The sequence below is a fragment of the Pocillopora damicornis genome, chromosome 9 (assembly GCF_964200805.1).
Source record: "Pocillopora damicornis chromosome 9, jaPocDami1.2, whole genome shotgun sequence".
NCBI lineage: Eukaryota > Metazoa > Cnidaria > Anthozoa > Scleractinia > Pocilloporidae > Pocillopora > Pocillopora damicornis.
The window spans coordinates 14566870-14593736 of record NC_142678.1 but is presented as its reverse complement, the minus strand read 5'-3'; the positions used below and the strand labels follow the sequence as shown (position 1 = coordinate 14593736).

Below are 26867 nucleotides of genomic sequence, written 5' to 3'. Positions count from 1 at the left end.
ATTCAAATGTAAATTATCTCTTTAAATATACCAAAATCTGCCTGAGTTTACAATGGGTCCTTGAGTTCCCTCCACTCGACTCCTGACCGGCTGCAACAGCATTCTGCTACCGGCTACCGCAGTATTCTGTGGTAAGGACATCTTGTGAATTTAATTATCTCAAAGAGAGGTGCCGTAAACGTTCTAGAAAAGTTACTTTTGTGGGGTGCAATCAGTCAGGACCAATTTCAACGGTAAGCTTTACCTTTAAAATAGTCAGTATATTGTTTGAACCTAGGAGTAACTGTCAATCGTGTAGTCCGATCTTCCGATGAAAAGTAGTCTTGAAAAGGACTATTGTCGATAACATAAAAATCACTTGAATGAAAGTGATCCTCGCAGTAATGTGCACTACTTAGGCAGTAGTGAAAATAAGGCCTGAAAAAAATTCAGGCCTGTGCGGGATTTGAACCCATGACCTCTGCGATACCGGTGCAGCGCTCTACCAGTTGAGCTAACAAGCCAACTGGGAGCTGGTCATGAAGTTGGTTCTAAATAAACCCGTGAAGTGATGAATAAATGGTTTAGAATATATGAAAGTCATATATTTGAACTGCGGATAAAGACGTGAATAAAAGTGATCCTCGCAGTAATGTGCACTACTTAGGCAGTAGTGAAAATAAGGCCTGAAAAAAATTCTACTGCCTAAGTAGTGCACATTACTGCGAGGATCACTTTCATTCACGTCTTTATCCGCAGTTTAAATATATTCATATATTCTAAACCATTTATAAAAATCACTGACGTTTGGACAACCTCAGGAAGGGGAAAAAGTCATAAGAGACAAATTATAGCGACCTAAAAGGAGCCATAGAATCTCTAGTGTAACATTTTGTCATTTATAATCAACACAAAGAGTGCCTTATCATTCGTTGAAAACATGTGTGTCTCAGGACAAGGGAGTAGAGACTTGATCTAAGAAAGTTTATATGTTCGAGAAAGGAGGACTCCAAACAGCCTATCAAATTCATTACACAAAAGTCGGTTCTTGTAACACGATTTTATTTTCCAAACTAGTATATAGTTCTATGGAAACACTCCAGCAATGGCATTCAAAGGCAACTTAAATAATACGACAGTGTGTTTTGCTGTTAATTCCCTTCGTCATAATTCGTGGCCGGATTAAAGAATGTCAACAAACAGAAGATTAGTGCACAGCAACTCTACACGTAACAGATACTGCAACTAACGGGCAAAGCTCAGCCAAGAGCTGCTTTTCATTGCCGAATTCTCTTTGTTATACCATATCAAAATAATACTTTGAGAGGGGTAACTTGATACCAGGAGAAGACAAATGCTGCGATATAATTGACTGATCATGTAGAAGTAATTGCTATAATACGCGGACAATTTTCATAATGAAAAGAAACCATAGCAACCACGTTCAATAAACTTTGTTCCTAATGAATGAGTTGTCAGTAATCGGTCCTTGTGTTTGCCCCAAAGATTTCTGGGATCGCAACAAGGGCAAACATTGCAACTCGCTAGAGAAAAATGTACGGCCAAAGGTTATTTCAGTGTCCAAAGAAACGATTTTGGTGAGAGATCATCGCTTTTTTGCGCTTTTTTTTCAGAAACGGGTGTGGGTTATTTTGATACGAAGGTAGCACAAGGTTTTGTTCGAACAACCGTGAAATATTCAGTAAAATCTAGCGATAAATTTTTCTCCATGCGCAAGGGTTACAGTGAAATTGACTTCGCGTAATGATCTTTAAAACTTTTCCGTTTTATTTACGTGTGTTAAGTCTACTTCTAGCTTTTTTCTTGGCTTGGTAATTAAAACACAACAACAACAAAAAAACGCTACAATAGTTACCTCGAGGCATCAGGAGATTGAAATGGTTTGCTTGAGCATTAAATATTATCGTGATAAATTAAGTGATTAAAGACCTACATTGTCTCTTTGTTGTGATCAATGAGAACGAACCAGCGTTGATCATCGGCTCAAAACTCCACCCTTTCTTATGCGACGATGAGTGGGTACAAATGGGTCGCTTACGGAGCGATGCACAAGGGAATAAATGTCCACATTTTCTTCTGGAGTTCCTGTGATCTTGCTTTTCCTGACAAGACCCTCCAGGGAGTTCGAGGAGAAAAGTGGCAACTCGAAAAAACATTCACGTTTTTCTCGACAAATTATATCTTAACCTAGGGATTTCCTTTTGTTTTCCATCACTTGTTTCATCCTTCCAAAGATCAACAGCTTGTGATTGTGAATTCGCGCGGTCGATTTCAGACCAAATTGCAAGACACGAATTTCATGTTAATGTTTGTAAAGCACAGCTAACTAAATAATATTCACACCCCATAGTATCCTGGAAAAGAAATAATGTCGCAGAATTTACTTCTAAAACAACTGTATGTCTATCTTTCAGAACGGATACTGCACCAAAAATTGCTGAACCACAGAAATGCATCGATATATGTGCAAACTATCTTTTAGAATATATCAAAGATCTTTTAAGTCAGCTTGATGCTAAGTGCAAATTTAAAAACTCAACTTGAATTTCATCCACGGGCCAAATTAAATATTTTTAATTTAAAGTCGTTATCAAATTCCTTTACGGTAATTTCTCACTGGGGAGCGCGATAATGTCCGACCAATGACTCTTGCATCGCCACATTATCGCTTCTCCTCGTTTTCTCGACCGTCGACTCTTGTTTTGTCGCATTAATGTTTGTTTATTGTTTATCTTTGTTTACTTGTTTATTATGCCATTTTAAATTATAGTACACCAGTACCACATATGGTTATCATGCGGTGAAGCTGGAGCAGACTGGAGAGGCTGGGTGCAGTCTCAGGTCTTAAATCAGCTTTGATAAATAATATTGAGACTGATCACAGCGATTACCGTGAAAGGGCACGGAAAGTGCTTCAAAAGTGGAAGAAAAAACGGAAGTGGGGCAACAGTTGGAATTCCCATCCAGCCATCTTGACCTCACGCTTGGTCAATAACGCATATGAATTGTTTCAGTGATTATAGAGATGCAGGCGCTCTGATTGGCCGAGGGTTGCATCATATCTTGCTATAATCATCTCGCGCGAGGTGATTATAGCAAAATTTCAAAATATTACCGAGGAAGTGGTGAACGCGTCGATAGACAATTCAATGACGAAGAGAACGAAAGATACTTTTAAGTTTGGTATAAGCCTTTTCAAAAGAGAGACATGAATATTTTGCTGATTGAATTATATTCTAGAGGAGACTGGCTGCTTATGTCAGTACGAGTTTTCAAAAAAATTGTTGCAGAATGGTTTCAACAGCAAAACGAAATTCTTAGATAATTCCAAAGCACCCGAGCAATTATACTAACAGAAATATACGCCGAAGGCGGAGTGAATGTTGTTCAATAATCCCTTCGACTTATATGGCAGCACATTTTGTTTATTATCTGTTTAATTATTTTGTTTTAAACTAAATGTACACTTATTTGCAGACACTTCTAGTATTATACAGTACGGACAAACTCCTGTCACTCCGATTCAAGTAATGTCAATATGTGCTGACCTTAATGAGGACTGGAAATTCCTGGCCGCTCAATTGGGACTATCTTTTGCTGACATTCGTAATATTAACGCTAATTCCAGAAAAAGCTGTGAAAAGGTGTATGAGGCCGTTGAAAAGTGGTTTCAAAGAGAAGGAATTGAAGCAACAGTGGGAAGACTTATAGATGCTCTTGAAAATATAGATAGGAAGGATGCCGCCCAAAAACTGCGTGGTATGTAACTTTATAATTTAAGACGAATTCTCTTAATGCCGGCCCTATCTAATTTTAACAAGAAAAACCCTAATCCTTGGTAGCAAAAGATCGCCGAATGAAAACTTCCTTGGTTATGTTAAGGACGTTTCATTCTTAGCTTAGCTCTTACAGCTGTAAAAAGCGGGCACTCATTTTAGCGGAAAGTAATAGTTCTAAGGTCCACTGGCTTTTCAATGCACAGTTTTTGCGAGGTTCAAGTACTGCGGCGGAAGCTAAGAGTCGTTCTGAATTCCGTTTAAAAAGATTGAAAAAAAAATTTAATTATTTCACTACTACAAATTTTTATGCTTTTGTTCGGGTAGTCTGATCGTCCGGGTGAGGCCGATAATCCTGAGAAAGATTGTTGTCTTGTGACTGACGTTTCGACAAACTCAGCTGAAGTCATCATCTGAGTCAAAGGAAAGTTGTTGTCAGTCAAGTGTCGTAAGTCTGGTTCGTGTGAACTTCAATTTGTCAGCCACTTTTCTTCGGTGTTATTGAAGACTCAAGTTGCATAAGGCGATCGTTGAGTTTGGATCCGTCGGTAATGTTGGGTCGTTTGTTTGGTGAATTTCAGAATAAGTCGTTTGTATGGTACCAGTAGCCGCTGATATCTTTTCAGGGAAGTCTGTTCAAAGTTAGTGAACCAATGGCGTTGTCCACGAGTTGTTGATGTTCACAGTTTACACGACATTTACTGTTTATGCTTGGGCATGCACGTGAAAAGCAACGCGCCTGGAATTCTTACTGGAATTCTTACTGGAATTCTTACTGGAATTCTTACTGGAATTCTTACTGGAATTCTTACTGGAATTCTTACTGGAATTCTTACTGGAATTCTTACTGGAATTCTTACTGGAATTCTTACTGGAATTCTTACTGGAATTCTTACTGGAATTCTTACTGGAATTCTTACTGGAATTCTTTCTTAATTCAGCGTAGTATTGCTAGTTTGAAGATATTTTCCTACTCATCTAAAAAAGAGCTTGCCACTTTGCTTTCTTTGGTTTTAATTTGTAGCTTTTGTTTTTTTGTTTGGCACCCGGAAAAGTCGAGATAGGGTTAAACCGCGCCCGGGTACAAAGTGGGAGGATACAAAAGGACTTTAAAAAGGTGATGGTGGAAGTACAGAGCGGGCAACAGACCATTAAGAAAGAACTACAAGAACTGAAGAAAATCCTTCGCGCCGTAATACCAACAGCGAAGGGTGAAGAGGAACGAGAGAATATTGAAACAAGGGTCGAACGCGTAGAGGCAGTATTAAAAGGAGTGGAAATGTGCCTTTCAGACCTGTTAACTGAAAAAAGCGTCAAAGAAGGTCCGGAGCGGGACACCACTTGCGACCAGATTAGCGGGGCTCTTCGTGATTTACAGGAAAATCTCAAACTGATCTATGAAGACTGGAGGAAGTTCGCAGGGACATCATTAGAACCCGAAAATACCGCGTGGAACGAAAAGACTGAGGGGCGTCTAAGTGCACGACGAGGGAAGGACGGAATGGCTGAACAAAGCCAAAAAGACACCCAACAAACATGTGGGGAAAAGCGAAAGTGTGAGGAAGCGACCACAGCATTTTTGTATGAAGGTCGGTTTAAACTGAATTAAATAATGCAAGCCTCGTCATGCGAACACTCTTCCAAACGGATCAACTGAACCGTTTCATTAATGAGTCAGCTAAGTACAGAACAGGGTAATTTAGTATTATCAACTGAGTTTATAACGTGAATTGGCCACCGTAAAGAGTTTAAAAGCTGAAGTTTCGAGCGTTAGCCCGTGGTCAGAGCGAATGGCTAGGCGAACAGAACAGACACCTTCATTCTATTCAAGGCTCAGGGTTGTCCTTTCAGGCTCCTTTTGAGGCGGAAATGTCACCCTGTCTTGAACAACTAACCCTGGGTCTCGGTGGGTGAGCAATGAAAAATCATCCTAAAATATTTTGGAAAATTGCGTTCCGTTAACAAACGTTGGGCTCGTTTAGACGCTGAGTTCACCAGGCCAAGTTAACTGAATACCAGGGGTGTGAACTTTTAATAAGGAAAATAGGTAATTCATCTGTCTACTGTAGTTTTTCCGTAAACACGCCTGTTTACATTGATTTTGACTGAGTGGTTCTAACTTGGAGATTTTTTACTTAGGAAACCAGATGTGTAGGCGGTGTCTTGAATTGGAGGAGGACCTAAATGTTATAAAAGCAGAAAGAGATAGATTATTGAACGACAGCAGCCAACTCAAGGGTCAAGACGATAAACAGGGATGGAAAAATACTCAGGATGAAATAATCAAGGAAAAGGAGACTAAAATCAGAAACCTGGAAAAAAGAAACAAAACGCTCGTGGAAGAATACCAAAAGTTACAGAAAAGAATTGAAGAGACACTTTTGAAGGAAAAAGAGGAAGTTCTGGAAGAAAATAAAAAAGTTGTGGAAGAACACAAAAAAATTAAGGAACAGATTGAAAAGCTAAAGGCAAAGAAAGAGGAACTAGAATTGAGGTTCAAAAATCAAATCGATCCGGAAGAGCTAAGTCGGTTAAAGGCTGAAAAGTGTAAGCTGTCGACTCAACCAATCAAGCTCACCGAAACAGTGAGCAACAGTTTAAAAGAATGCCAGAAGCTAAAAGAGGAGCGTAAGAACCTCAACTTCCGCAGTCGTAAGTACATAGGCACAATGATAATAGCGCCGTCCGTGGTTAATCTGTTTTAGTTCAATTTTGTTTAGCCTTACGTTATCCCCTACACGATAGTATATAATAAAAAAAATAATGGAGACAGTACGCGCGCTCTTATTGGTCGATGGGCGAGTTGGGATGAGAGTACGTATTCACGGGTGTAACGTCACGCTTTGAGGTTTCCCCGCCTAAATCAAAAATTCAAACTCAAAGCTTTCGCATTAATCAAATATTTGAAATGAAGAAAATTTTACTAAAGTTTGATCTGGGGTTTAGCTTTCTCTTTCCCCCGTAAGCAAGAAGAACTTCAGCGCTTTGCCTGCTTTGATGATCGTGAGCTGGACGACCTCGTCGAGGGAGATCAAACAAAAAGAAGACAAAATATACAACAAAGTTCGCAGTAATCAGTTTTCTAAGGAAATTTTCGCATTTCAGTCTGTAATAAAATCCTCTACAAGAAATCTTTTTTTTCCAAAAATTTACGAAACCCACACCAAGCTATGTGCTACGGTACATCTGTTACATCTCTGTTATTGGTCGGCTGGTTTGCCTTATGTTTTCCGCTGCGTGAAATTAAGGCAAAGTCTGTATTTGATGTTTCATAATAAAATTGATACCTTCGCTATTATACGAATAGGGAACGTGTTTCAGAAAGAGGTATGATTTAAAAAATTTCCTATATTCCTTTGCCTAAGAGTTCGTATGACGCCATTTTAATTGTTTTTGTTTGTTTTCTCCTTCGTATCAGGGAGAATATTTAGTCTGCTGTTTGGTTCTGAATGGATTGCAAGTCAAAAAGAATGAAATTGCAAATCTTCATGATCATTTTTTTGAAGGATATGGCGAAGCAGTATTTTATAGGCAGTTAGATGGCTTTGTGAACATTGAAACGTGAGAGAATGGAATAATTTGCCAGTTATCCACGCTGCTGGAGTATGTATGTAAATAATCATCTTACACATGAGCCTTAGTGATAGAGTGTCAATCCTCGTTTGCTCGAGTTTTGTCGCGCAGAATTCCTTCACTTACGAAATTACTATGTTATTGAATTTTCCAAACCTCGGGAGTGGAGCAGAATTATCTATGTTTTTGTTACTGGTGATGAGAAGTGCAAATTTAAAAGTGTTATGTAGAGTGTCTGCTTATTTTTCAATAACATTATTATCAATTAACACTTACTTTATGGAGTTTCTAATATACAAAGAGGCCTGTTTTATATTATCATTTTTATTGTTGTTTTTCTTCCTATATGTACTTTCGTCAAAACGTCATTATTTTGAATAAAGGGGGTAAGTTCTAAAGAAACTGTGGTGTTACGTCGGTGGGGGAGGATAAAAAGATAATTTGGTTAGATCAACTGAGTTGATAATGTAAATTGGCCACCGTAAAGAGTTTCTAAGCTGAAGTTGCGAGCGTTAGCCCTTCGTCAGAGCGAATTAGGACTAACGCTCGAAACGTCAGCTTAGAAACTCTTTACTGAGGCCAATTTACATTATCAACTCAGTTGATAAAACAGACTATCTCGTTAGTATTTTAGACAAGCTTTCGATTGACAGCCTTAAGAAGGAGAAAAAAACAATTGTTTGATCAGATTAAGGGAAACATTTTATGTTCATTTGTGAACTGATACACAAACGCGGAAATAATTTGTGATAGACTGATTAACTTACATCTACATTGGGTGTTGAATTCCTACAAATACCTTACATCTATACGTTATAGTCATTATTCACAGAGTAGACGGTGGCAGTCACAAAATTTTCGATAAGCCTGCGCAACTTTCAAATATGCATCCTGTACGCTGTCATTTTGTAGTACAAAGTTTGGCTATTTTAAAATGGCATTTCATTGGTTACCTAGTAACCGTTCAAATATTTTGTCAACAGCTGAAACGGAAGCCGAGGGAATGGGTGATGGGGAACGTTGATGACATTTCTGAACGTCTTCATGGATAATTTTTGCGAAATGAATGCATTTTTTTCTGTTGACCACAGAATTTTGAGAGTAATTTCTTTACCGTTTAATGGGAAGTATTTAGGTATTTGAACTTAACATGAAGTACCCTCTGTTTTTATTAATTGCTGTTAGAGAAAAGTCACTGATTACATAAGTACTGCTGACTGCGCATGTTCTCGAAAGATTTGCTTGGAAGGCAAATTGTGCTCGACTTTTGACTGAAAGATACAAGGTAAGTTATTATCTTGTTTATTATCTCACAGATAGTTCTTCATTTCGTTTGTCTGGCTTCTGCCATCAAATCTGATGATGATGAAACAAAGCAGAAGTGCTTGGCTCCGAGCTTATTTTCTCTGTCTTGTCTAATTTCCGTTTCCTGGCTGATTTCCGACTCTTGTTTTAGAATACTAATCTCAGTGCGCCTCTTATCCAAAATTTTGTTTCAACGAGCCAGTTCGCAACAAAAAAAAGTATTCGAAGAAAACGAAGATCGATGTTATTCGCCTTTTCACGAACATGGGAGAAAAAAATTTGAGTGTGTCGTCAAGAGAAATCCAACTCCCGACCATCAGACTCCGAAGTATGCAGAACGCATGTCACACGAACTTGTTCACGGCTTAACTCACCACAAAGCTCTGAAGGGCTCAGTATTAGTAGTTAAGCAGATGCAATTGATATTGGCATTCGGTTTTGACAGGAAGCGTCTTAAAGTTTTTTTTATTTAAATATGCAATTAGTATTCGAGTAGGTGTAAACAGAACATATGACAAATCTGCTGGTGAATATGCGGAAAATGTCTCTCGCTCGTGATATAATCAACATTAGAATATAAAATTCGTATCCATGTGCAGCCTTGAAATATCCTCTCGAAAACGTTTTTATTCCTATCTCTGATAACTATGTTGATATATAAGAAGCATACCGGAAATTTCAAGTCAAAACCGCATGATTTTAAAACGCTCTGTCTACATGCCCGGCAGCTAGGCATGTTTTCTGCACGTTCTTTAAAACTTCTTAAAGTATCGGAGGTTTGTTTAGAAATGTCACTTGATTTCAACAACTGGTCATCTGTTTGAAGAACATCCTTGGGCAAAATGTAAATGGGCGCCATTAAACCGGAAAAGAAAGGAGAGGACACATTTTAGTGTGAACTTGTAAATGAGTAGAAAACAAATATTGTCATTTTGGCGTTCTTTTTAAACCGAAAAAGAAAGATCTCACCCACAGACACACACCTACACGAGCCTTCGTCATGAGGTTAAATATGTCAAATTAGTCACAGATGACTTGAGTGCTCCAGTCCCCTCTCCCTATTGGGCAACCTTTGCGAAATAGTCTTTATTGTTAGCCGGTCTCCGTAAAATTACCCTGGCTTGTTTTTAAGTAGACGAACTTACAGGCTAATTCTACTCTAGGACACACAGGTAAAGCCGATCCCTAAGGTGTTTTGAGAGTTAACTGTAATTAATTTACTAAAATTGTACTTCATGTAAATCTTTTATTGGGGAGCTGCTCTTTACGTACTAATTTAGAGCGAGTTGTGAATTATTAATTCTAAATCACTTTATAACCGACATTTACACACACTTAGACTTTACATAATTGTCAACGGACTGAGTGTAAACGAAGGTTCAAAAACACCAGTTTCCTTCACTTTGGTGAGCTACGGCACCGAGTATGATTACAGACAGAATTGGATGACACAAAGTCCTATTACTAATTAATCATAACCATTACAATTTCCGAAAAAGAAAAACGCGTTTAGAGCAAATATCTCCAATGAAGACAATGTTTAAAGTTAAAATTCGTCCATTTTAGAAATTCCCCAGGACGATTAGCTGCTTCAACTGTCCGATTACAGGTGTCCGATTACAGCCAATTATCCAATTACACTGTCTGATTAGAACTCTGAAAAATAATTGGTGAAGAACAAAGCAGTCAGTGCACCAATCACATTTGATGAAATTGTAATGGTTATGATTAGTTTAGGTGATTTTCCTTTCGCCATTCCGCTGTTACAATCTCATCAGCTTCTCTGATGATTTGGGTCAAGTTGGGGGCCGGTTAAATTTTGGAAAAAAAAATTGTCTAGATAATGGTATGCTTATTTTTGTTTAGTTTTTGGAGGACTTAGCTTATTTTGATGAAATTAGTTTGGCAACTCAGTTAGTTTCATTGTCCTATAACTCAACTTATGCCAGACTCATTTTGCGACTCAAATACCGAAAATATGCCAAAGTTCTCAACGCTCAGAAGGGAGGTTATTTTGCAAACAATGTCTGAAAAGTATAACGAGAAAATCGGAAGAACTGAAGTAGAGACCCTACTAAGCAGTTTATGGCTCATTGTAAACCGAAGTTCTTCATATTATTTTAGCTGCTTTACTAAGGTAAAAATGTGAGGAACACCACTCCTCATAGTGTATTGCCTTAATAAATACAGGCGTGTTCCAACAGGTTTCAAGGACGAAATAGCAAGTCATAGTACTTTTTATGTTAAATGGGTATCAGAACCTGTATTTGCTATGTTAGCCCGCTTGTTTAGTAATGACAATAGAAATGGTAACCACAATTTTTTTATGTCTGCTTTAGCTGATTTAGCCAAGTTAGAAGGTGGAAATTGCCTCAGTTTAACAGCATTCAGACAACGATCTCCCTGGAGAAACATGAATGATTCAGTCACCACCAATGAAGGTTCTTCAATTTCTCATTTAATAAATGGACTTTAGGTTTACTAATTATCCTCTTGATAATTCAGTATGGCGCCCAGACTTATAATTTCTGCGGCTCTTAGCACACCTTCCGGTACTTTTTGTCAATGCTTTAATTTTTTTATGCGACGGATATTTCAATAAGATACATATTTTTTTTGCAGACACCTTGGGTAGTTTACAAGAACCTGTCACACAAAGACACATATTGTTGATATGCGATGAAGTAGGTAAAGCCTGGAGAGACCTGGGTGCTGAGTTAAGGCTTGGATCGCCTGTGGTTCGTAATCTTACTTTTGATTGCAACTCAAACCGCGATAGAGCGTGGGAAGTGGTCGATAAGTGGAGACAGAGCAACCCAAATAAAGCAACTGTAGGAAATCTTGTAGATGCTCTAGTGAAGATAGGGATGGGAAAAGCCGCCCAAAAGCTAGTTGGTGCGTAATCTACTGTTTTCATGGGAACTCACTGAGCGCCAGGTCCAACTTTTTCCGAGAAATAAGCGCAGGAGGTTTCATTTCTAACGCAGTTAAGAACAAGCAGATTTTGAGGTGTACTTAGATATAAGAATAAAAAATGATGGGTAGAATTTTTGTTGAAAGTAGTGGCTCGTGAGGATTTCTAACGCACAGCTTTTACCAAGGTTATGAGCTCAAAGTTTTACGTCAAAACATTAAACTATTTCACTATTAACAAATCTTATGCGAGCATGCAAATAGCCCCAAGTCAGAAATCCTTTCCGTAATCGAGCACGATATTACCAGTGTGAGGATATTTATCTAGTTTTTTAGTAAACGGCTTATAACCATACTATCCTTAGTAATGATCTGAAACTCGTTTGTCTCTTTCAATGCAGGAACGGAAAACGTGAAGGCAGGGAAAATAAATTTAGTAGAAAGGTTGCAATGTCTAGAGACAAAGGTTGAACGGCTGGAGATGGAAAATTCAACTGAAAAAAGCATAAAGCAAGGTCCGGCGCACGAGATCACTTGCGAGGGGAAAATTTCTGACGAGATCGACAAGGATCCACGTGTGATGCAAGAGAACATCAAGATTGTCTATGAAAACGAGAAAATGCCAGTCGGTAGATCATCTGAGCTGCAAAACAATACATCAGATGAAGGGAACGAGAGGCATTTGAATGGAAGACTGGAGGAAATCAGATTGGCAGATCGAATCCAGAAAGACACCATGGAGAGAGATCAGGCGAGCCAAAGACGTGATGGAGTGGAAGTACAACAATGGTATAACGGTAAGCATTCATACTGCTTTCAAAGCCGAGTCAACTGAAATTGGACGATTGATGAATCACCAAGCGATATTGTAGTAACAACATTTTTTTCTTAGTTCATTTTATAAAATATAAAGCACGACATTCGTTAGGAAAGTATGCCAAATGTGTTGACATTTATTAATCGGTTTAGAAAAGTTACTACCGTTTGGGACTGGGAATGTCAAATGTTTCATATTTCTTTGTTTTTCCAAATTTTAATCTTTTTACAGCACTAGTGAGTGGTCTTATGTTATTCAATTTATTTCAGTGTTTGATAGTCTTATATTATAATTCTAGTTTGTCTTTTTTCCTTCATCCAAGGCTCTTGTCCGATCGCTACTTCACTGAAAGTTTTGTTCATAGGTTGTCATTGACGTAATGTTTGAATTGAATTAAATTGAATTATTCTAATCTGAAGGTTGTTTATTTAGAAATGCATATATGTTTGCGATGCCCTAATTTGAAGAAGGAACTCAACGATTTAAAAACAGAAACAGACGCATCAAAAGACAAAATCAGCCAACTTGAGCAAATGCGCGTAGAAGACGAAAAAGAAAAAGAAAAGAAAAGGAAGGACACGAAAAGGAAGGAAAAGATAATCAGAAAAAACAACACCAAAATCGCTGACTTAGAGAAAACGAATAAAATACAACCAGATCACATAGAAAAGTTAACAAGAATAAATGAAAAGATTAAGAAGAAGAAAAGAGATCTTGTGGAAGAAAATGAAAAAATGGTGGAACAGATTGGAGAGCTAAAAGCCGATAAGGAGGAACTAAAATCGAAGTTACAATTTCAAACATATCCAGAAGAGCTGGATCAGCTAAAGACTCAAAATGGTGACCTGTCAAGTCAAATAGAGGAGCTCAAGAAAAAAGTGGAAAGCTCTGAGTCAGAATGCATGAGGTTACAAGAGGAGCTTAAGAAGTACAGCAATTTCCAAAGTCGTAAGTACATATGAACTAAGATAAATATGCTGTGATATCCGCTGCTAATTTGTTTCATTTTAAGGTTGTTTGGCCTTCTGTTAACCCTAACACTATAAAATAACATTTATTTACCATTAAAAATGACATGTTTGATGGTAAGTGAACAGGACAGTAGTTCGACTTTTAATCAATAATAGACCCTATTTCCTCACGATTTATACGTCGATCAATTCCAACCTTCAACATTCCCCCCTCCCCCCAGGCAACCCCCCGGTGATTTAAACTTTTGAAGATTGGTTTGTTCGAATTTCGGCCCTCCGGGGCCAAAATTGTGTTCAGACGGTCCTTCCCAAAGGCGAATTTGACTATCACTTCTTTTTGTAAAAGGCAAATCTAAATCAGCGGCCGAGACTTTCCACATATTGATCAACATTTAAAGCATGGACCTTGTAAACATTTTCTTCTGAGCCATTCGCTGGCGAAAGTGAACTCATTACCTTAAAACACCTCCATATTTCAAGATAAAACACTTGTATTCCGCCAGAAAGACTTGATATCTTCAGGTTCAAATTCAAATTCCTTTCACCCGAGCAGGGGGGGGGGGGGGGGGGATGTTGAAGCATCGAGTCGATCAGTTTACTATTAGGTAATACTCCCTTACAGTTTTTCTGAGAGAAACGAAAAAAAATTTGCAAGGCGTAAGTAGAAGAATAGTGACCAAGAAGTGACCAAGAGAAACTACCTTCCATTGATTTTGTGATATGGCTTTGGGTTAACTGCAATGGTTTGTAATTTCTTGGTTAACTGTCACAACAGGTTGTGACAGATCAGAGTGCGCGCTGTCTCTTAGTCATTTTATTATCTCCAAAACTGAATAAATGAACAAATGATCAATTGAATCGATGAATATAGAAACGAAATGATAGATTGATAACCTGATAAACGTAATAATAGATGGTTGTTAAATGCCAGATGATGAGGAAAGAGGCTACGTCGTTATTTTATTTATTTATTTTTTACTCTCAGGCGTTTTCTTACCGACTGGAAAGGAATTTGCCGGCAACTGCCCTGGTGTCATGTGCTTCCTAAAGAGAGACGCTTCTGTAAAGCTGCGTGCTTCTAGATCTTCTGATGGCCCGGGAGAAGCAAGTGACATATTAAACCATAAGAAAGGCGCCATTAGTGGAACAGCGGAAAGAGAAAATTCATGGTGGTCCATTGATCTGGGCTTGAGCCATCGACTCATAATCACACACTACTCTTTGAGACAAGGCAAAACGCATGGGGAGTCAGCACTTACCGATTGACAACTAGAGGGATCTTATGATGGAAAAAACTGGGAAGAACTTAAAACTATTTGCAACGGGAAGGATCCACAGTTCGTCGCTCCTCCTCCATTTTATACAGGTACCTGGTCTGTCGGAGGGGAAATACCGGCTTTTCGCCTTTTTCGAATTTTCCAGACGGGTAGAAACTCCTCTGGTAGATATGGAATACATCTATCTGGAATTGAGCTGTACGGAGTACTTCTGAACATATAAGACCTATCAGCTACCAAGGCTTTAACTTTTAAAGTTTTCATCAAGTAGTGGAGATAAAAATAGTACCTCTCAGGGGGCAAGGTCTGTGTAAGACTTCTTATGAAAAGTGTCTTTGAGTCTTAGTTTTGCAACATTGAGAGTATTGGAGGTTCTCAATGGAGTGATGGCTTTTACGACTAACGGTTAATATCTTCCCATTGTTGTCACCATAAATTTGTAAGTATTACAATATAATCTGTAAGGCATGTAAACAATCACATGAGCCCTAGCGATAGAGTGTCAATCTTCGTCTGCTCGCGTTTTTTTTACGAAGAACTCATTCACCTAGGAAATAAGTGGGTTATTGAATTTTCCAAACCTGGAGAGAAGAGAAGAATTACGAAACTGCTAATAATCTGTTAATAATAAGGAGCGTAGTTTTCTAAAGTGTTACGTGGATTGTCAGCCTATTTTTCAAAAACCTCCTCATTAGTATTTCTGACAAGCTTTCAGTGGATATACTTTAAGTGGGGAAATAAAAGATCACTTGATTATACATGCATTTTGAAAGGTTCTTACTCATTATCTTTTGGAGGACAGAAGTTTAGAGGTCGTCCCCATTAACAATAATTTAGCCTGTAGTGCAGGCGTCTTATTAGGGCGAGTTAACGTTATAAGCTCGCGATCGTCTATTCGACCGGCCATGTTTTATTTAGAGTTAGAGTGGACGGTAAAAGTAATCTTCACTCCCCAACCCCACCCTTCTCCTTATTTTTGACCGTCAACCGCCCTCTTAGTAGAGATTTTTTTCTCTCCTCTGCCTTCTGCTGTCATTTCAATTAAAGATGGCGGCCATAATTTTCGTTGATAAAATTCTGAGCACTTGCTCTTTACCATTTTTATCATATAAAACAAATAGATTCCATGTTTCCGCGGGTTTGTACAGTAAATATATAGATTAAGACATAGATCAATTTCTGCACCGAACATGTCATCCCAAACTATCAATGAGATCATATTGCAGTCACGCACTTGGCCTGAAATCCGAACACCTGAAGAAGCTAATTGTTCAGATAATGTAAACCAAATTTTCCAAGTTTTTAGATAGTTTGTGCATGGGATCTTAGGGCAATACCTAGTTTCTAAGCCCCTTCGTCCGAGTAGTGTTTCCAAACTTTGGCAACTCAGAGAGTAATATTTCCTTACGCAGATTGTTTAAATGATGTATAATAAAACAATTACTAAATTCGGGTTTGGCGTTATATCTGCCTCAGCCTTCAGCTTAGGAAGAAAACTCATACCTCGGCTTTGATGGTTCATGATATCATGCTCAACCTCATCCAATAATTGTTTATTGTTCTCTGGAAGTTGAATGAACGACAGTAAAAACTTAAACACACTTGTCAGTGTTTGATGGGAAAAATGGTTGAGTGTGTCTGTGTAATTACACACTTGAGAGAGTATGTTATCAAGTAATCCTGATCATCTTTCATAAAAAACTGAAGCGAATTGTCTGCATGTTCAAACTGACCAGTGAAGTAGGCAAGTCTTCACCAAGATATGAACTTATGAGCTAGTTACTTTGTTAAAATTTCTCATTTCGAGAACAATGTTGGTGAATCACAGAAATGCATTGATTCAAGTGCAAATTACCTCTTAAATATTTCAAAATCTGCCAGAGTTTACAATAGGTCCTTGAGTTCCCTCCACTCGACGGTGTGTGATAATAGAAAAATAGTAGATCTGGGGAACGAAGTTGCTGAATTGGTAGAAATGCATTGATTCAAATGCAAATTATCTCTTCAAATATACCAAAATCTGCCATAATTTACTATAGGTACATGAGTTCCCTCTATAACAGCATTCTGCGGTAAGGGCATCATGTGAATTTAATTATCTCAACTGAAAATCAGTGCCATAAGCGTTCTCTATAAGTTACTTTTGTGGTGCGCAATTCGTCAGGATCAATTTCAACGGTAAGCCTTACCTTAAGAATAGTCAGTATATGGTTTGAACCCAGTAGTAACTGTCGATCGTGTAATTTGATCGAACTAGGGGGAGTAGTCTTCAAAAAGACTGTTGTCGATAACGTTAAAGTCACTGACGTTTGGACAACCTCAGGCAGGGGAAAAGTCATAAGGGACAAGTTATAGCGACCTAAGCTTAAGAGTAGTCTTAGACTCTCTAGAGTAACATTTTGTCAATTATAATCAGCATGAAGAGAACCTTATCATCCTTTTAAAAGATCCGTGTCTTAAGACAGGGAAGTAGAGACTTCATCCAAGAAAATGTGTATGTTCGAGATCAGAGAGCACCCCAAACACCCTAGCAGAAGTCGGTTCTGGTTACACGATTTATTTTTCAAACTAGTATTTATGGAAACACTCCCGCAATGGCATTCAAAGACAACTTAAATAATACGACTGTGTGTTCTGCCATTAATTCTCTTCCGTTCGTGCTTCGTGGTCCCAAGTAAAAAATATCAACAAACAAAAGATTAATGCACAGCAACAATATCTACTCGTAACAGATACTGCGACCAACCTTATCAAATAATACTTTGAGAAATGTAACTTGATGCCAGGACAAGACAAATGCTGTGATTGAATTGATTGATCATGTAGACGTAATTGCTATAATACGCGGAAAACTTTCCTAACGAAAAGAAACCATAGCAACACATTCAATAAACTTTGTTCCTAATTATCATGGCAAGTTTCACTCCTCCGTTTCATAAAGAGAGGCGAGAAGGTTTCAAAGAATGAGAAGTTGTGATAAAATGAAAAATCAAAACCAACGGGGCTCCAGAATGTTGAAGAAAATGAAGCAATTTATGGTTATTCAAAGATGATACTTTGCATCACACAGGAAGCCCGACATCATCAATCATTCGTAACCATTGAGGCGGGCAAACTTGAATGGTTTGTGAAATTAATTGTCAAGTATTTGTTCTGCAAGGGGGTATGTAAGGGATTGCATTGTTTGGTGTAATAATAATGACTGCTACTCGAAAACAAAAGTAATCTTTGAAGAGCATCGGGAACACGGCCTGTCTTGGACAAAAACATAATCTTCCTAATTGGAATCGATATGTATTATATAGATTGAGAATTTTAGACTGCTAAAATATAGGTTCAGTATGAGCGATGAAAATACGTCTTGATACAATTCGTGTCACCTTTTTCTGGAGTAGGACAACGCGTTGCAATGCATTCCTTGAAAGAAAAAAAGAAGGCCTGATTGTGGGTTAACTTCAATCCTGACAGGTAGTGTTTTTTTCTTTCCAGCAGCTAATTTAGCTTAGTCAGAAGCTGGAAATAACCAGAATTAAACGGGATTAAAACTGATTCTCCTGGACGGATGGATGATTCAGAAGTCAGAAATGAAGGTTTTTATGTTCATAAATTCATAGAATGGTATCAGTTTTACTCATAATTATCCCTTCCAAGTCGTTACTTATTATTATGAAATATGGCATTAGGAGTTATAATTATTGCGGCTCTTTTTAAGTCTCATTTTTTTTTTCAACTGATGTTTACTTGTTTTGCAGCCACCTCTAGTGATATATCATTTGGACAGGTTCCTGTCACTGAAATCCACATACAGTCAATATGTGGTAAAGTGGGCACAGAATGGAGAGATCTGGGTACAGTCTTACGGCTTGAATCAGCGTTGATGAATATTATTGAGGCTGATCTCACCGAATGCCGTGAAAGGGCACGGAAAGTGCTTCAAAAGTGGAAACAAAAAAACGGAAATAGAGCAACAGTTGGAATCCTTATAAATGCTCTTAACGTGATAAATAGGAAAGACGTCGTCGAAAAACTGCTCGGTATGTAATCTCCTCTTGTGTAGAAAATCTCTCAATACTAGGTTTATCTAGATCTATTTACTTTCCTAACGAAAAAACTGAACAGCTATGTAGGAAAAGATCTTCGAACGAAAGTCTTCGTGGCCTTGTCAAGGAGGCTTCATTTTAGATGAAGATCGCGCTGCGAACAGTTTTTACTGTGCCTTCCTTCTAGGATGGCCTGAGGAGCTATGTAGTGCTGTGTCCTGTAAGTCCATAAACCTTCCCCACGCCCTTCACGGTTTTCAAAATGGTTTCACGAGACACTCATAAAGTCTCTTGTGACTCGTCCTGGTTCTGCTCCGACACTAGCCATCATTGAACGAATCTGATCGGGTTTCTTCAGATTCATTTTTGGTTTTGTCGGGTTTAGTTCGATGTTTGCTAAGGGTCTCATCTCTGCATTTTGACATTGTTATCGACTTGAAGGTAAAAGATATGTCTTCAAACGTTCTCACGTGTGCGTTTTAATCTAAACACTTGAAAACATATCCTTTGAAGAAGAATGTAAATTGTAAGGAGAAAAAATTGAAAAGAAACCACAACAAAAGGACAACAATAAGTTGACGCGGCCAGGGCTCAAAGCTTACGCTCAAACTTTCGGACTCGAAAGGAGTAGGTACATCCATCGTGCTAGGGACGAATGGCGTGCGAATGTTAGCGAAGTTTTGTATATCAATACATTTGACGCACATTAAATATATATACCTATTCGATTAATTTACCTGCCCTCGGCCTGTAAATTTACAATGTACAAACTCTATTCTAACCAAATCCTCCTTTTGTCAAAATTTTGGCATTGACAAGAGCTTTTCATTAACACCTTTACATTTTGTACCACGTTGCTCTTTTTACTGCAATACTCTACAACTGTACAACGGTAGGCACATGCAGTGCACCAAGAAAGTGGTATCTAATTAAACGTAGCCTTAAGTTAAAGAAAACCAAAGTTAAAGCAAATGGAATCTTTGCTTGCAGAAGGTAATAGGTTGTGAGGTCCATCGACGTGTCTGCGCACAGTCTCTCAGGTTGTAGCATTGTCGTGGAAGCTTAAAGCCCTTAAACTCGAGTTAGATCTCCTCAAATAATTGAAGAAATTGAACTAGTCCACCACTGCAATTGCATATGCCAACATTTGAGTAATTGTTAGGGCAATGTTAACGGCTTGTAAAGCCAGCAACCTTACTACCGTGTACATCTGCAAATCTTTTGCCTCTTTGCATCTGGGAACGGGAAATGTGAAGAAAAGGTTAAGCTGCGCTCGGGCACTAAGTGGGAATTTACAGAGAAAACTGGAAAATTAATATTTCGGGAAGGTTCTATGTGTAAATATCCAAGGATAGAGACAAATTTCTCGCGGCTCGAAATTTTTGCGAAGTTAAAGTACTACAGCAGGGGCTTAGAGCCTGAATGTAGCGAAAACAATAGGACAATAAAATGCCAGTGCAAACAGAAATCTTATTTTAACCCAGTATTAAGTTACCTTCCTGAAAACTTTTTACTTTATTATTTAAGAAAGAGCTTACTGTAACCTTGTTACCTTCGGTTAACATTTGCAAATTTCCTTCCACTATCTAACTAGATACAGAAAAAGTGGGGGCCGGATTGAGCTCTGTTCGAATTGCAAGTGGAAATTTACGAAAGGACGTTAAACTTTTAAAGGAAGAAGTACAAAACGTGCAACGGATTCATGAGGAAACACGGAAAGAACTCAAAGAATTGAAAGAAATCGTGTACAAAATACAAACAGCAACGGGAGATGAAGAGCGGCAGCACATGGAAACTAGGGTGCAACAAAGAGAGACAACAATTGAACTGCTTGACGAGCAGGATCCAATGCAAAGATCGACTCGATTGGAAGAAATTTGCGGCAGGATTGACCAGGATCTGCGTGTTGTACAGGACAGCATCAAAATAGTCTCTGAAAACCAAAACGCGGTGGTTAGAATGTCATTCGGAGCCCACAGGAATGCATCAGATGAACCAAATGAGAGCCAACAGGGGGAAACCACATCGGCAGATCCAATCCAGAGAGACACAATACGGAGGGATTGGCAGAACCAAAGATACAATGAACCTATTATACGACCTTTGCTTGACGGTAGGCTTATTCTACACAAATTATTATCAACCAAATTTGTAATGTTCTGTCCGAGAGACGTCGATGGAGTGAGATAAACGAAAACGAGTTAATTCGAATTAAAAACTTTCGTTTTAATTTCAAAACATATCTCTCAACATTCCTATGCGTATGTTCAGTGTGCACGAAATACCGAAATGCAGCATTCTCTGAACACCCATCTTAAGATTTCAACTGAAATTGGACGATAAATGAATCACTTAGTGATACTGTAGTTCGCTGATCCTTTTTTAAGTTCATTTAAAATTTTTTAGCACGAAGTTCAATAGATTATATGTCAATTATTTATGCGATCGTTGATTGGGTTTAAAACCTCGTCATTTTCGTCTTCATCTTTGGGTATAAAATAAGTTACCTTCGTTTTTTCTCTAAAGTGTTCGATAGAGATAACTGTGAACGTTATTTTCTTACAGATGTTGATCGAATACCGGCCTAATTTTCCTTGTTTCGAAAACATAACTGAATTTATCACCGTTAGAAGTGATGATTTCTATGTCGTCGTAGTGACTGAGCCTACTGGCATCGCGGTTTTACTCACGAAAGTTTTACATTTTAATTTTTCAATTAATACCGAGGTCAAACTCAACTTTTGTTAGGAGAATGTTTTATGTTATGCAATCTCTGCAACACGTTTGCTAAACGATTTGCAGGATCTGCAGGATATGAAAAGGAACTCAACGACGTGGAAGGAGAAAGAGATTCACTGAAAACCAAATCTGGTAAATCAGAGCAAACGAACCAAAGACAACTGGAGAAGAAAAGAAAGTTAAAAAAAAATAATAAACAAGTTAAAGAGGAAAGAAACGATACCATTGAACCAAACAAAACAATGGTGAAGCAGATTCAAAAGCTTGAAGCCGAGAAAAAAGAACTCGAAATGACGTTAAATGGTCAAACCGATCTGAAGACTGAAAATAAAGAGCTGTCGACTCAAATAGAAAGGCTGACAAAAAAAGCAAACAACTCTGAGTTTGAGTGCAAGCGGCTACAAGAGGAGCTCAAGACGTACATAAATTACCAAAGTCGTAAGTACACGAAAGAACTTTTTAAAAGATAGTATTGACTTTCCATCTTTGGCCAATCTGTTTTAGTATAAAGTGGTACAGCCTTGCGCTATCTCTATTTACGTATCTTTCATATTAGCTTAGTTTTTCTTTAACCCCTTCTTTTCCGTTAAGCACATTTTTCGCTGATGTTGAATTATATACGTATGGGGAGGGGAGGCAAGGTATTTTTTTTTTCTTTTAATGTTATCTATCTTACTTTCGTTTCCACTTAGGCGTTTTCTTACCAACTGGAAAGGAATTTGCCGGCATATGCACTGGTGTCATCTGCTTCCTAAAACAAAGATTGAGAGATGCACCCTGCGCTGAATTGATTGCTTCCAGATCTTCCGATGGCCTTGGAGATGGGGCTGACGTATTAAACCATAAGATGGGCACCGTCAGTGGGACAGAAGAAAAGAAAAATTCGTGGTGGTCTATTGATCTGGGCTCAAGCCATCGGCTTGTGATCACACACTACGCTTTAAGGCACGGCAAAAGAGAAAAAGAGTCACTGCTAACCCAGTGGCAGCTGAAGGGATCAAATGATGGGAAGCACTGGGAAAACATTGAAACTATTCACGACAAGAAAGATCCACAGTTCAAAGACCCTACTCCATTTTGTACAGGCAAATGGTCTGTCAAAGGAGAAATAGGGCCTTTTCGTTTTTTTCGAATTTTCCAGACAGGTGTTAATTCCTCCGGCAAATATGGAATATACCTATCTGGAATTGAGTTGTACGGAGTACTTCTGAACATGTGTGAGCTAGGAGCTATGGAGGCTTTATCCTATAAAGTTTTCATCAAGCAGCCGAAATAAAAAGTAAACTCTCAGAAAGCAAGGTCTTTGTACGACCCCCCATTAAAAGTGTCTTTGAGGGGCCACATAACTTTTTCTATTTTTTCTCTTATATTTTCATTCAGAGTGTGATGTTTCCTTCGTTTTGCTACATTCAGAATATTGCAATTCGCTGTTGGTTTTAAATGAAATGTAAGTTAAAAAAGTAAGACGATTGATTATGAAGGGTATGGCAAATCAATATTTTATAAGCAGTTACAAGAAATTGTAGACATTGAAAAGCAAGATAATGATAATGAACATTGAAAAGTAAGATAATCAGTTAGTTGTCAATGTTGCAAGAGTATCTTTGCAAATGATCTTCTAACACAACCTAAGCGACAGAGTGATGATCTTAGCTTGCCCGAGTTTATAATGAAGAATTCGTTTAGATAGGAAGTTGCTAGTTTATAGAATTCTTCAAAATCCCGTAATAGGGAAGAACTATCAACGTTTTTTAATAGTAATAAGGACTGTAGCCTTTAGAGTGCTTTGTAGATTGTCAGGTTTTTTTAAAATTATTTTCTACAAGATATTTTTGCCAGCAAGTAACTGGTTTAAATACGTCGCGTGAGTGTTTATACCAGAGTTATTCCCCAATATAAACCTTACGTTAAATACGATAAAAGTCGATAACTCTTAAGATAAAGAAATTTGTTTGTTCATAAATTCGAGCAAGAGAACACCGAAAAGTGAACATTGCACGCAGTAAACGGTTAGCTGTTCGTAAAAATTTTGTGCCACGCGTTCCAAAAGTGTTTGAAGTGTACTAAAAACACAGGCCTCCATTTGGCGCGAAAATATGTACCGATAAGCATATGATCTGTTCCGAGAAGCAAACCCTTTTCCAAGAGCTATAGCTTATTGCTTTCTGCCAAGAATTATTAACGTTTTATATTGGCTATTAGGGGTGTAGTTTTTAAAAGTGCTGAGTAGATTGTGTACCAAATTTTCAGTAGCATTAGTATTAATTAAAAACAATTAAAAAGTGTTGTGCGACTCAGGTTCTGATCAGTAGCCACCACATATAACTATAACTGGCGTTCTCTTACGATACTGCAGTCTGATTGGATATTCTGTTTTAGAATAAATCTGCTAGCGCTTTATTAAAACTGCTGCAATCTGATTGGTTACGCTTCAGCTTTTTAACCCTAACCTTTAGGAGAGTAGAGTGGATTACCATTGTGTGATTGAAACAAAATGAAATGAACACATAAACCTGTCTAGTTGAAAAGTTTTGGACGACTGGTAGATTTGTACCAAAACAATTAGAACAAGAGCTTTAGATTTCTTTACGTCGGATAAGAGACTCGACTTCGCCCTCATCAACTACATCATGGGATAGAAATCTCGGGTTCCGTCACAATATAGTTGTTAGATACACGTAGATGGTGATTTGATTGGATAGCACGTGGCGTGAACTATTTATGTTATAATTAGACGAGATCATGAGCCTGTCCGCTTTTAAGTCTTAAACGACTAAGGATATGATAAAACGTCATCTATGCGCCTGTCCTCCAAAAATCATACGTATGAACCAATCAAACTGCCCTAATAGAGCCTCTTTTTTTGCGGATTCGCGGGGAAAGTATTTCATTACTTGCACTCAGATTCATACTAACTAAAACTAAGTCCTTTATACTGATAAAAAAAAGTGATGGAAAGCGTAAATAATCAAGGTAGGTTTCAAGAGACTGAATCAATTTCTGAAGACATTTTTAATACAGTACGTTATCTCAAAGCTGTTGGTGGGATCGTATTTGTATCAGAACTAGAACAAGTGTGATTTCCAGTTTCATTTTGTTTTGAGGACATAATAGATTCCCAGAGAAGATCTAGATCATTAGGCGCTATTTCACCAAGAACAGCTGAAACCGCTTGCTTGGCTTTGCGCTAAGGTGGTCAATAGGTTCTTCCGACTTCATTCCTGTAGTGCTTGTCTCGGTTTCTTCTAGGAGGGTTGATGGTAAATATAATGACGTTCCTTGTTCTAGTAAGTCATGTGCTACCACCGAACAAGGAGTACTTGCAGCAATTGGAAGGTTACACATCACGCCCTAGACAAGGACGCAAAATAAATGTAACGTAAACCGTATTCAAAAAAATTAATTGGGTACATAATTATCAAAGTTAACCAACACTTACACAAAGATCAATAATCCCTCCTGATCTTTGTTGCCTTTATTATGGACTAAAAATAAAACCTTTTTTGCTGCCTTCATTTATCATAAAAAGTGCCTAATTTATTACATAGAATACCTTTCATTATGACAAATAAGTACGAACTTTAAAGCGAGTAGTAAAGGAACCCGGGGTGGTATATTGGAAACCCGCAACGTTTTTCTGGGCGTTATTCACCGTATCCTTAACCTTGAGAAAATCACATGAACTCGTATCCCTGGCGGTATAAGGTGGAGGGATGCGTGTGTGTAGGTGGGGGCAAGTGGAAGCAAAAATGCAGTTTTTTTTTAAATGAACCCTTTATTCTTTAAAGAACAATTTGGCCTCAGCTTACCATCGCGGACTACGTGGTCTTTCACTTGTTGCCACTGCTTCAAGTTCTCAGATTTTGGTGAGAATAAAAATAGAAAATCCGCTAAATAAATTTCAACTGTGTGCAGACGCAAGGGCGACATAAAATGCACGGGGTATTAAACCTCTTCATTATCTGCGGAACTCAGGAAAAACTGACGTAGAAGGCACAGAATAAGCATATGGCATTGTTTTCTTGGATACCAGCACACAGTCTGAGGTCTACGAAATCGGTTAATTTGTGCTCTCTATCCCTATTCGTTACATTTCAAGGAAAGGCAGTAAGGAAACGGGGCCCGCTCATGCAGATTTTGTGATGATAAGGTCCCTATCCATTTTTTTTTTTTAATCTTTTTTGCCCTGCGGGCCTTGTTTGGTGCCACTGTTAATAACACTATTTCCATTGAGTGCCAGTTCAGAACTTACAGAAGTCTCAATGGTCTCAGTTTCCTCGTAAGAAAGGTTCTTGGTCTCCGGAAGCTTTGTGGGCAGCTCCCCTATTTTCTGCATGTCAAGATTAACCCGGCAGTTGCGACGCATACCTGTTGAGTGAATCGATGGAAAATGCAGGTTTTTGCTGATACGATATAATCACTATTCTGAACAACCACGGTCTTAATTTACACAAGTAAGGGAACCTGTTTTAAAAAACTTAAATGATAGATTTTCCTGCCCTTTCCTATACTTCAACTCTTCAATTCCCTACCCTTTGATATACCTAAAGCCTGATAAAGGTACCCTTTAGGGGCTGAGTCTCCCTGTAACTATCTATAAGCCATCAGGGAATCTGCTTTAAAAAGCTGTAATTTTAGGAGTCCGGTTTAGGCTTCTAAATTTACCTTTTTGCTGCTACAATCACTAATATAAAATGTTAGAATAATGAAAGGAAAAGAAACATGTAAATAAACAAAGGCTATTGAATTTACGACCGTCACGGCTACTTAATTATTGAAAAAGTCAAAACAAAAAAAAAAGAAAAGTGCTTACAAAGTGCTTTAATTGAAGTGTCAGATTGGACCGCCTTTTTAGAGCTGGTCTGTTTGGTTGAAAAAGATGAAAAATGATGTATACATACCTGAACCAACTGGATTAAAAATTCCCAGTTTCTTCCATATCAAATAACAAGCACTTTTGCCAAGTCCTCTTTCTGCCTTTGCGTTTTTTGGGCTTGTCCGCCGTGCTTCGAGATTGGCGGAGGAACTCAGCACAGATTCGATCCTCCACGCCACCCAATACCAAGGGATGAGCAGTGCCGGAGACAAATCGTTAATTCCGAAAGGTCTAACTCCGAAGAAAAGGATGTAGATACTCTTCCCAAAATAAGTTCGATTTCGGTTTCTACGTCAGTTATTGACAAGGAAGACTTATGACCCGCGGTGTCTCCTTTGCAGTTCAGAAATGGAATAACCTCAGTTGATCTGCTCCTATCTCTGGGGTCATAAGAGCAAGAACCGCCGACTAAGGAGCTAAAAGAGCACTTAACGTCCCTGATGACATAAAACTGGCAAAACAAATTCACCCCAACTTCGCTAATTAAATATTTCCTCTTTGCATTTAATTGACTAATTCAATTTACTACTGCTAGTAAACTGCTTCGAGCTTTAGCCAACTCTGTCATTTCTTCAACAAA

The 26867-nt window shown here is 38.2% G+C and overlaps 4 protein-coding genes across 12 annotated transcripts in view; 2 read left to right on the top strand and 2 right to left on the bottom strand.

Annotated features, from left to right (window-relative positions):
- The window catches only part of LOC149040327 (uncharacterized), a 61775-nt gene extending 44804 nt beyond the window's left edge, over positions 1-16971 (bottom strand). Inside the window, exons 1-3 of the mRNA XM_089181549.1 lie at positions 16822-16971; positions 16488-16593; positions 16136-16195 (exon numbers count right to left, since the gene is read on the bottom strand). Of these exons, the coding sequence (XP_089037675.1) occupies positions 16136-16195; positions 16488-16593; positions 16822-16971 (316 nt within the window). The remainder of the gene's footprint in view (positions 1-16135; positions 16196-16487; positions 16594-16821) is intronic.
- Positions 11975-14754, top strand: LOC113679407 (uncharacterized). The gene is made up of 3 exons (XM_089182172.1): positions 11975-12364; positions 12817-13332; positions 14341-14754. The coding sequence occupies exons 1-3, from the start codon at positions 12049-12051 to the stop codon at positions 14619-14621; spliced, it is 1113 nt and encodes a 370-aa protein (XP_089038298.1). The 5' UTR covers positions 11975-12048; the 3' UTR covers positions 14622-14754.
- Positions 16686-23694, top strand: LOC149040326 (uncharacterized). Of its 9 annotated transcripts, none has more exons than XM_089182149.1 (6): positions 16687-16810; positions 18125-18222; positions 18385-18666; positions 20267-20785; positions 21484-21849; positions 22104-23694. In XM_089182149.1, exons 2-6 carry the CDS (start codon positions 18195-18197, stop codon positions 22685-22687), a joined length of 1779 nt encoding a protein of 592 aa, XP_089038275.1. In that variant the 5' UTR covers positions 16687-16810; positions 18125-18194; the 3' UTR covers positions 22688-23694. The 9 variants fall into 9 exon arrangements, with proteins under 9 accessions (XP_089038281.1, XP_089038275.1, XP_089038272.1 ...); XM_089182146.1 differs by having other exon boundaries at positions 21475-21849; XM_089182148.1 differs by having other exon boundaries at positions 18122-18222.
- Positions 23695-24491: 797 nt separating this feature from the next.
- On the bottom strand, positions 24492-26478 carry LOC149040325 (uncharacterized). The gene is made up of 3 exons (XM_089181448.1): positions 26313-26478; positions 25664-25779; positions 24492-24762 (listed from the first exon to the last, which is right to left on the bottom strand). The coding sequence occupies exons 2-3, from the start codon at positions 25775-25777 to the stop codon at positions 24556-24558; spliced, it is 321 nt and encodes a 106-aa protein (XP_089037574.1). The 5' UTR covers positions 25778-25779; positions 26313-26478; the 3' UTR covers positions 24492-24555.
- Positions 26479-26867: the final 389 nt, after the last annotated feature.

Excerpts from the sequence above, each read along its gene's own strand:
- LOC113679407 (XM_089182172.1), top strand. The coding sequence starts at position 12,049 with ATGGAAAATTCAACTGAAAAAAGCATAAAGCAAGGTCCGGCGCACGAG. Across the intron at positions 12,365-12,816 it reads AGTACAACAATGGTATAACG|AAATGCATATATGTTTGCGA; the intron begins GTAAGCATTCAT and ends TTGTTTATTTAG. Across the intron at positions 13,333-14,340 it reads GTACAGCAATTTCCAAAGTC|GCGTTTTCTTACCGACTGGA; the intron begins GTAAGTACATAT and ends TTTTACTCTCAG.
- LOC149040326 (XM_089182146.1), top strand. The coding sequence starts at position 18,195 with ATGGATGATTCAGAAGTCAGAAATGAAG. Across the intron at positions 18,223-18,384 it reads TTCAGAAGTCAGAAATGAAG|CCACCTCTAGTGATATATCA; the intron begins GTTTTTATGTTC and ends CTTGTTTTGCAG. Across the intron at positions 20,786-21,474 it reads TATACGACCTTTGCTTGACG|GATCTGCAGGATATGAAAAG; the intron begins GTAGGCTTATTC and ends AACGATTTGCAG.
- LOC149040325 (XM_089181448.1), bottom strand. The coding sequence starts at position 25,777 with ATGCGTCGCAACTGCCGGGTTAATCTTGACATGCAGAAAATAGGGGAG. Across the intron at positions 24,763-25,663 it reads CTGAGACCATTGAGACTTCT|GGCGTGATGTGTAACCTTCC; the intron begins GTAAGTTCTGAA and ends GTCCTTGTCTAG.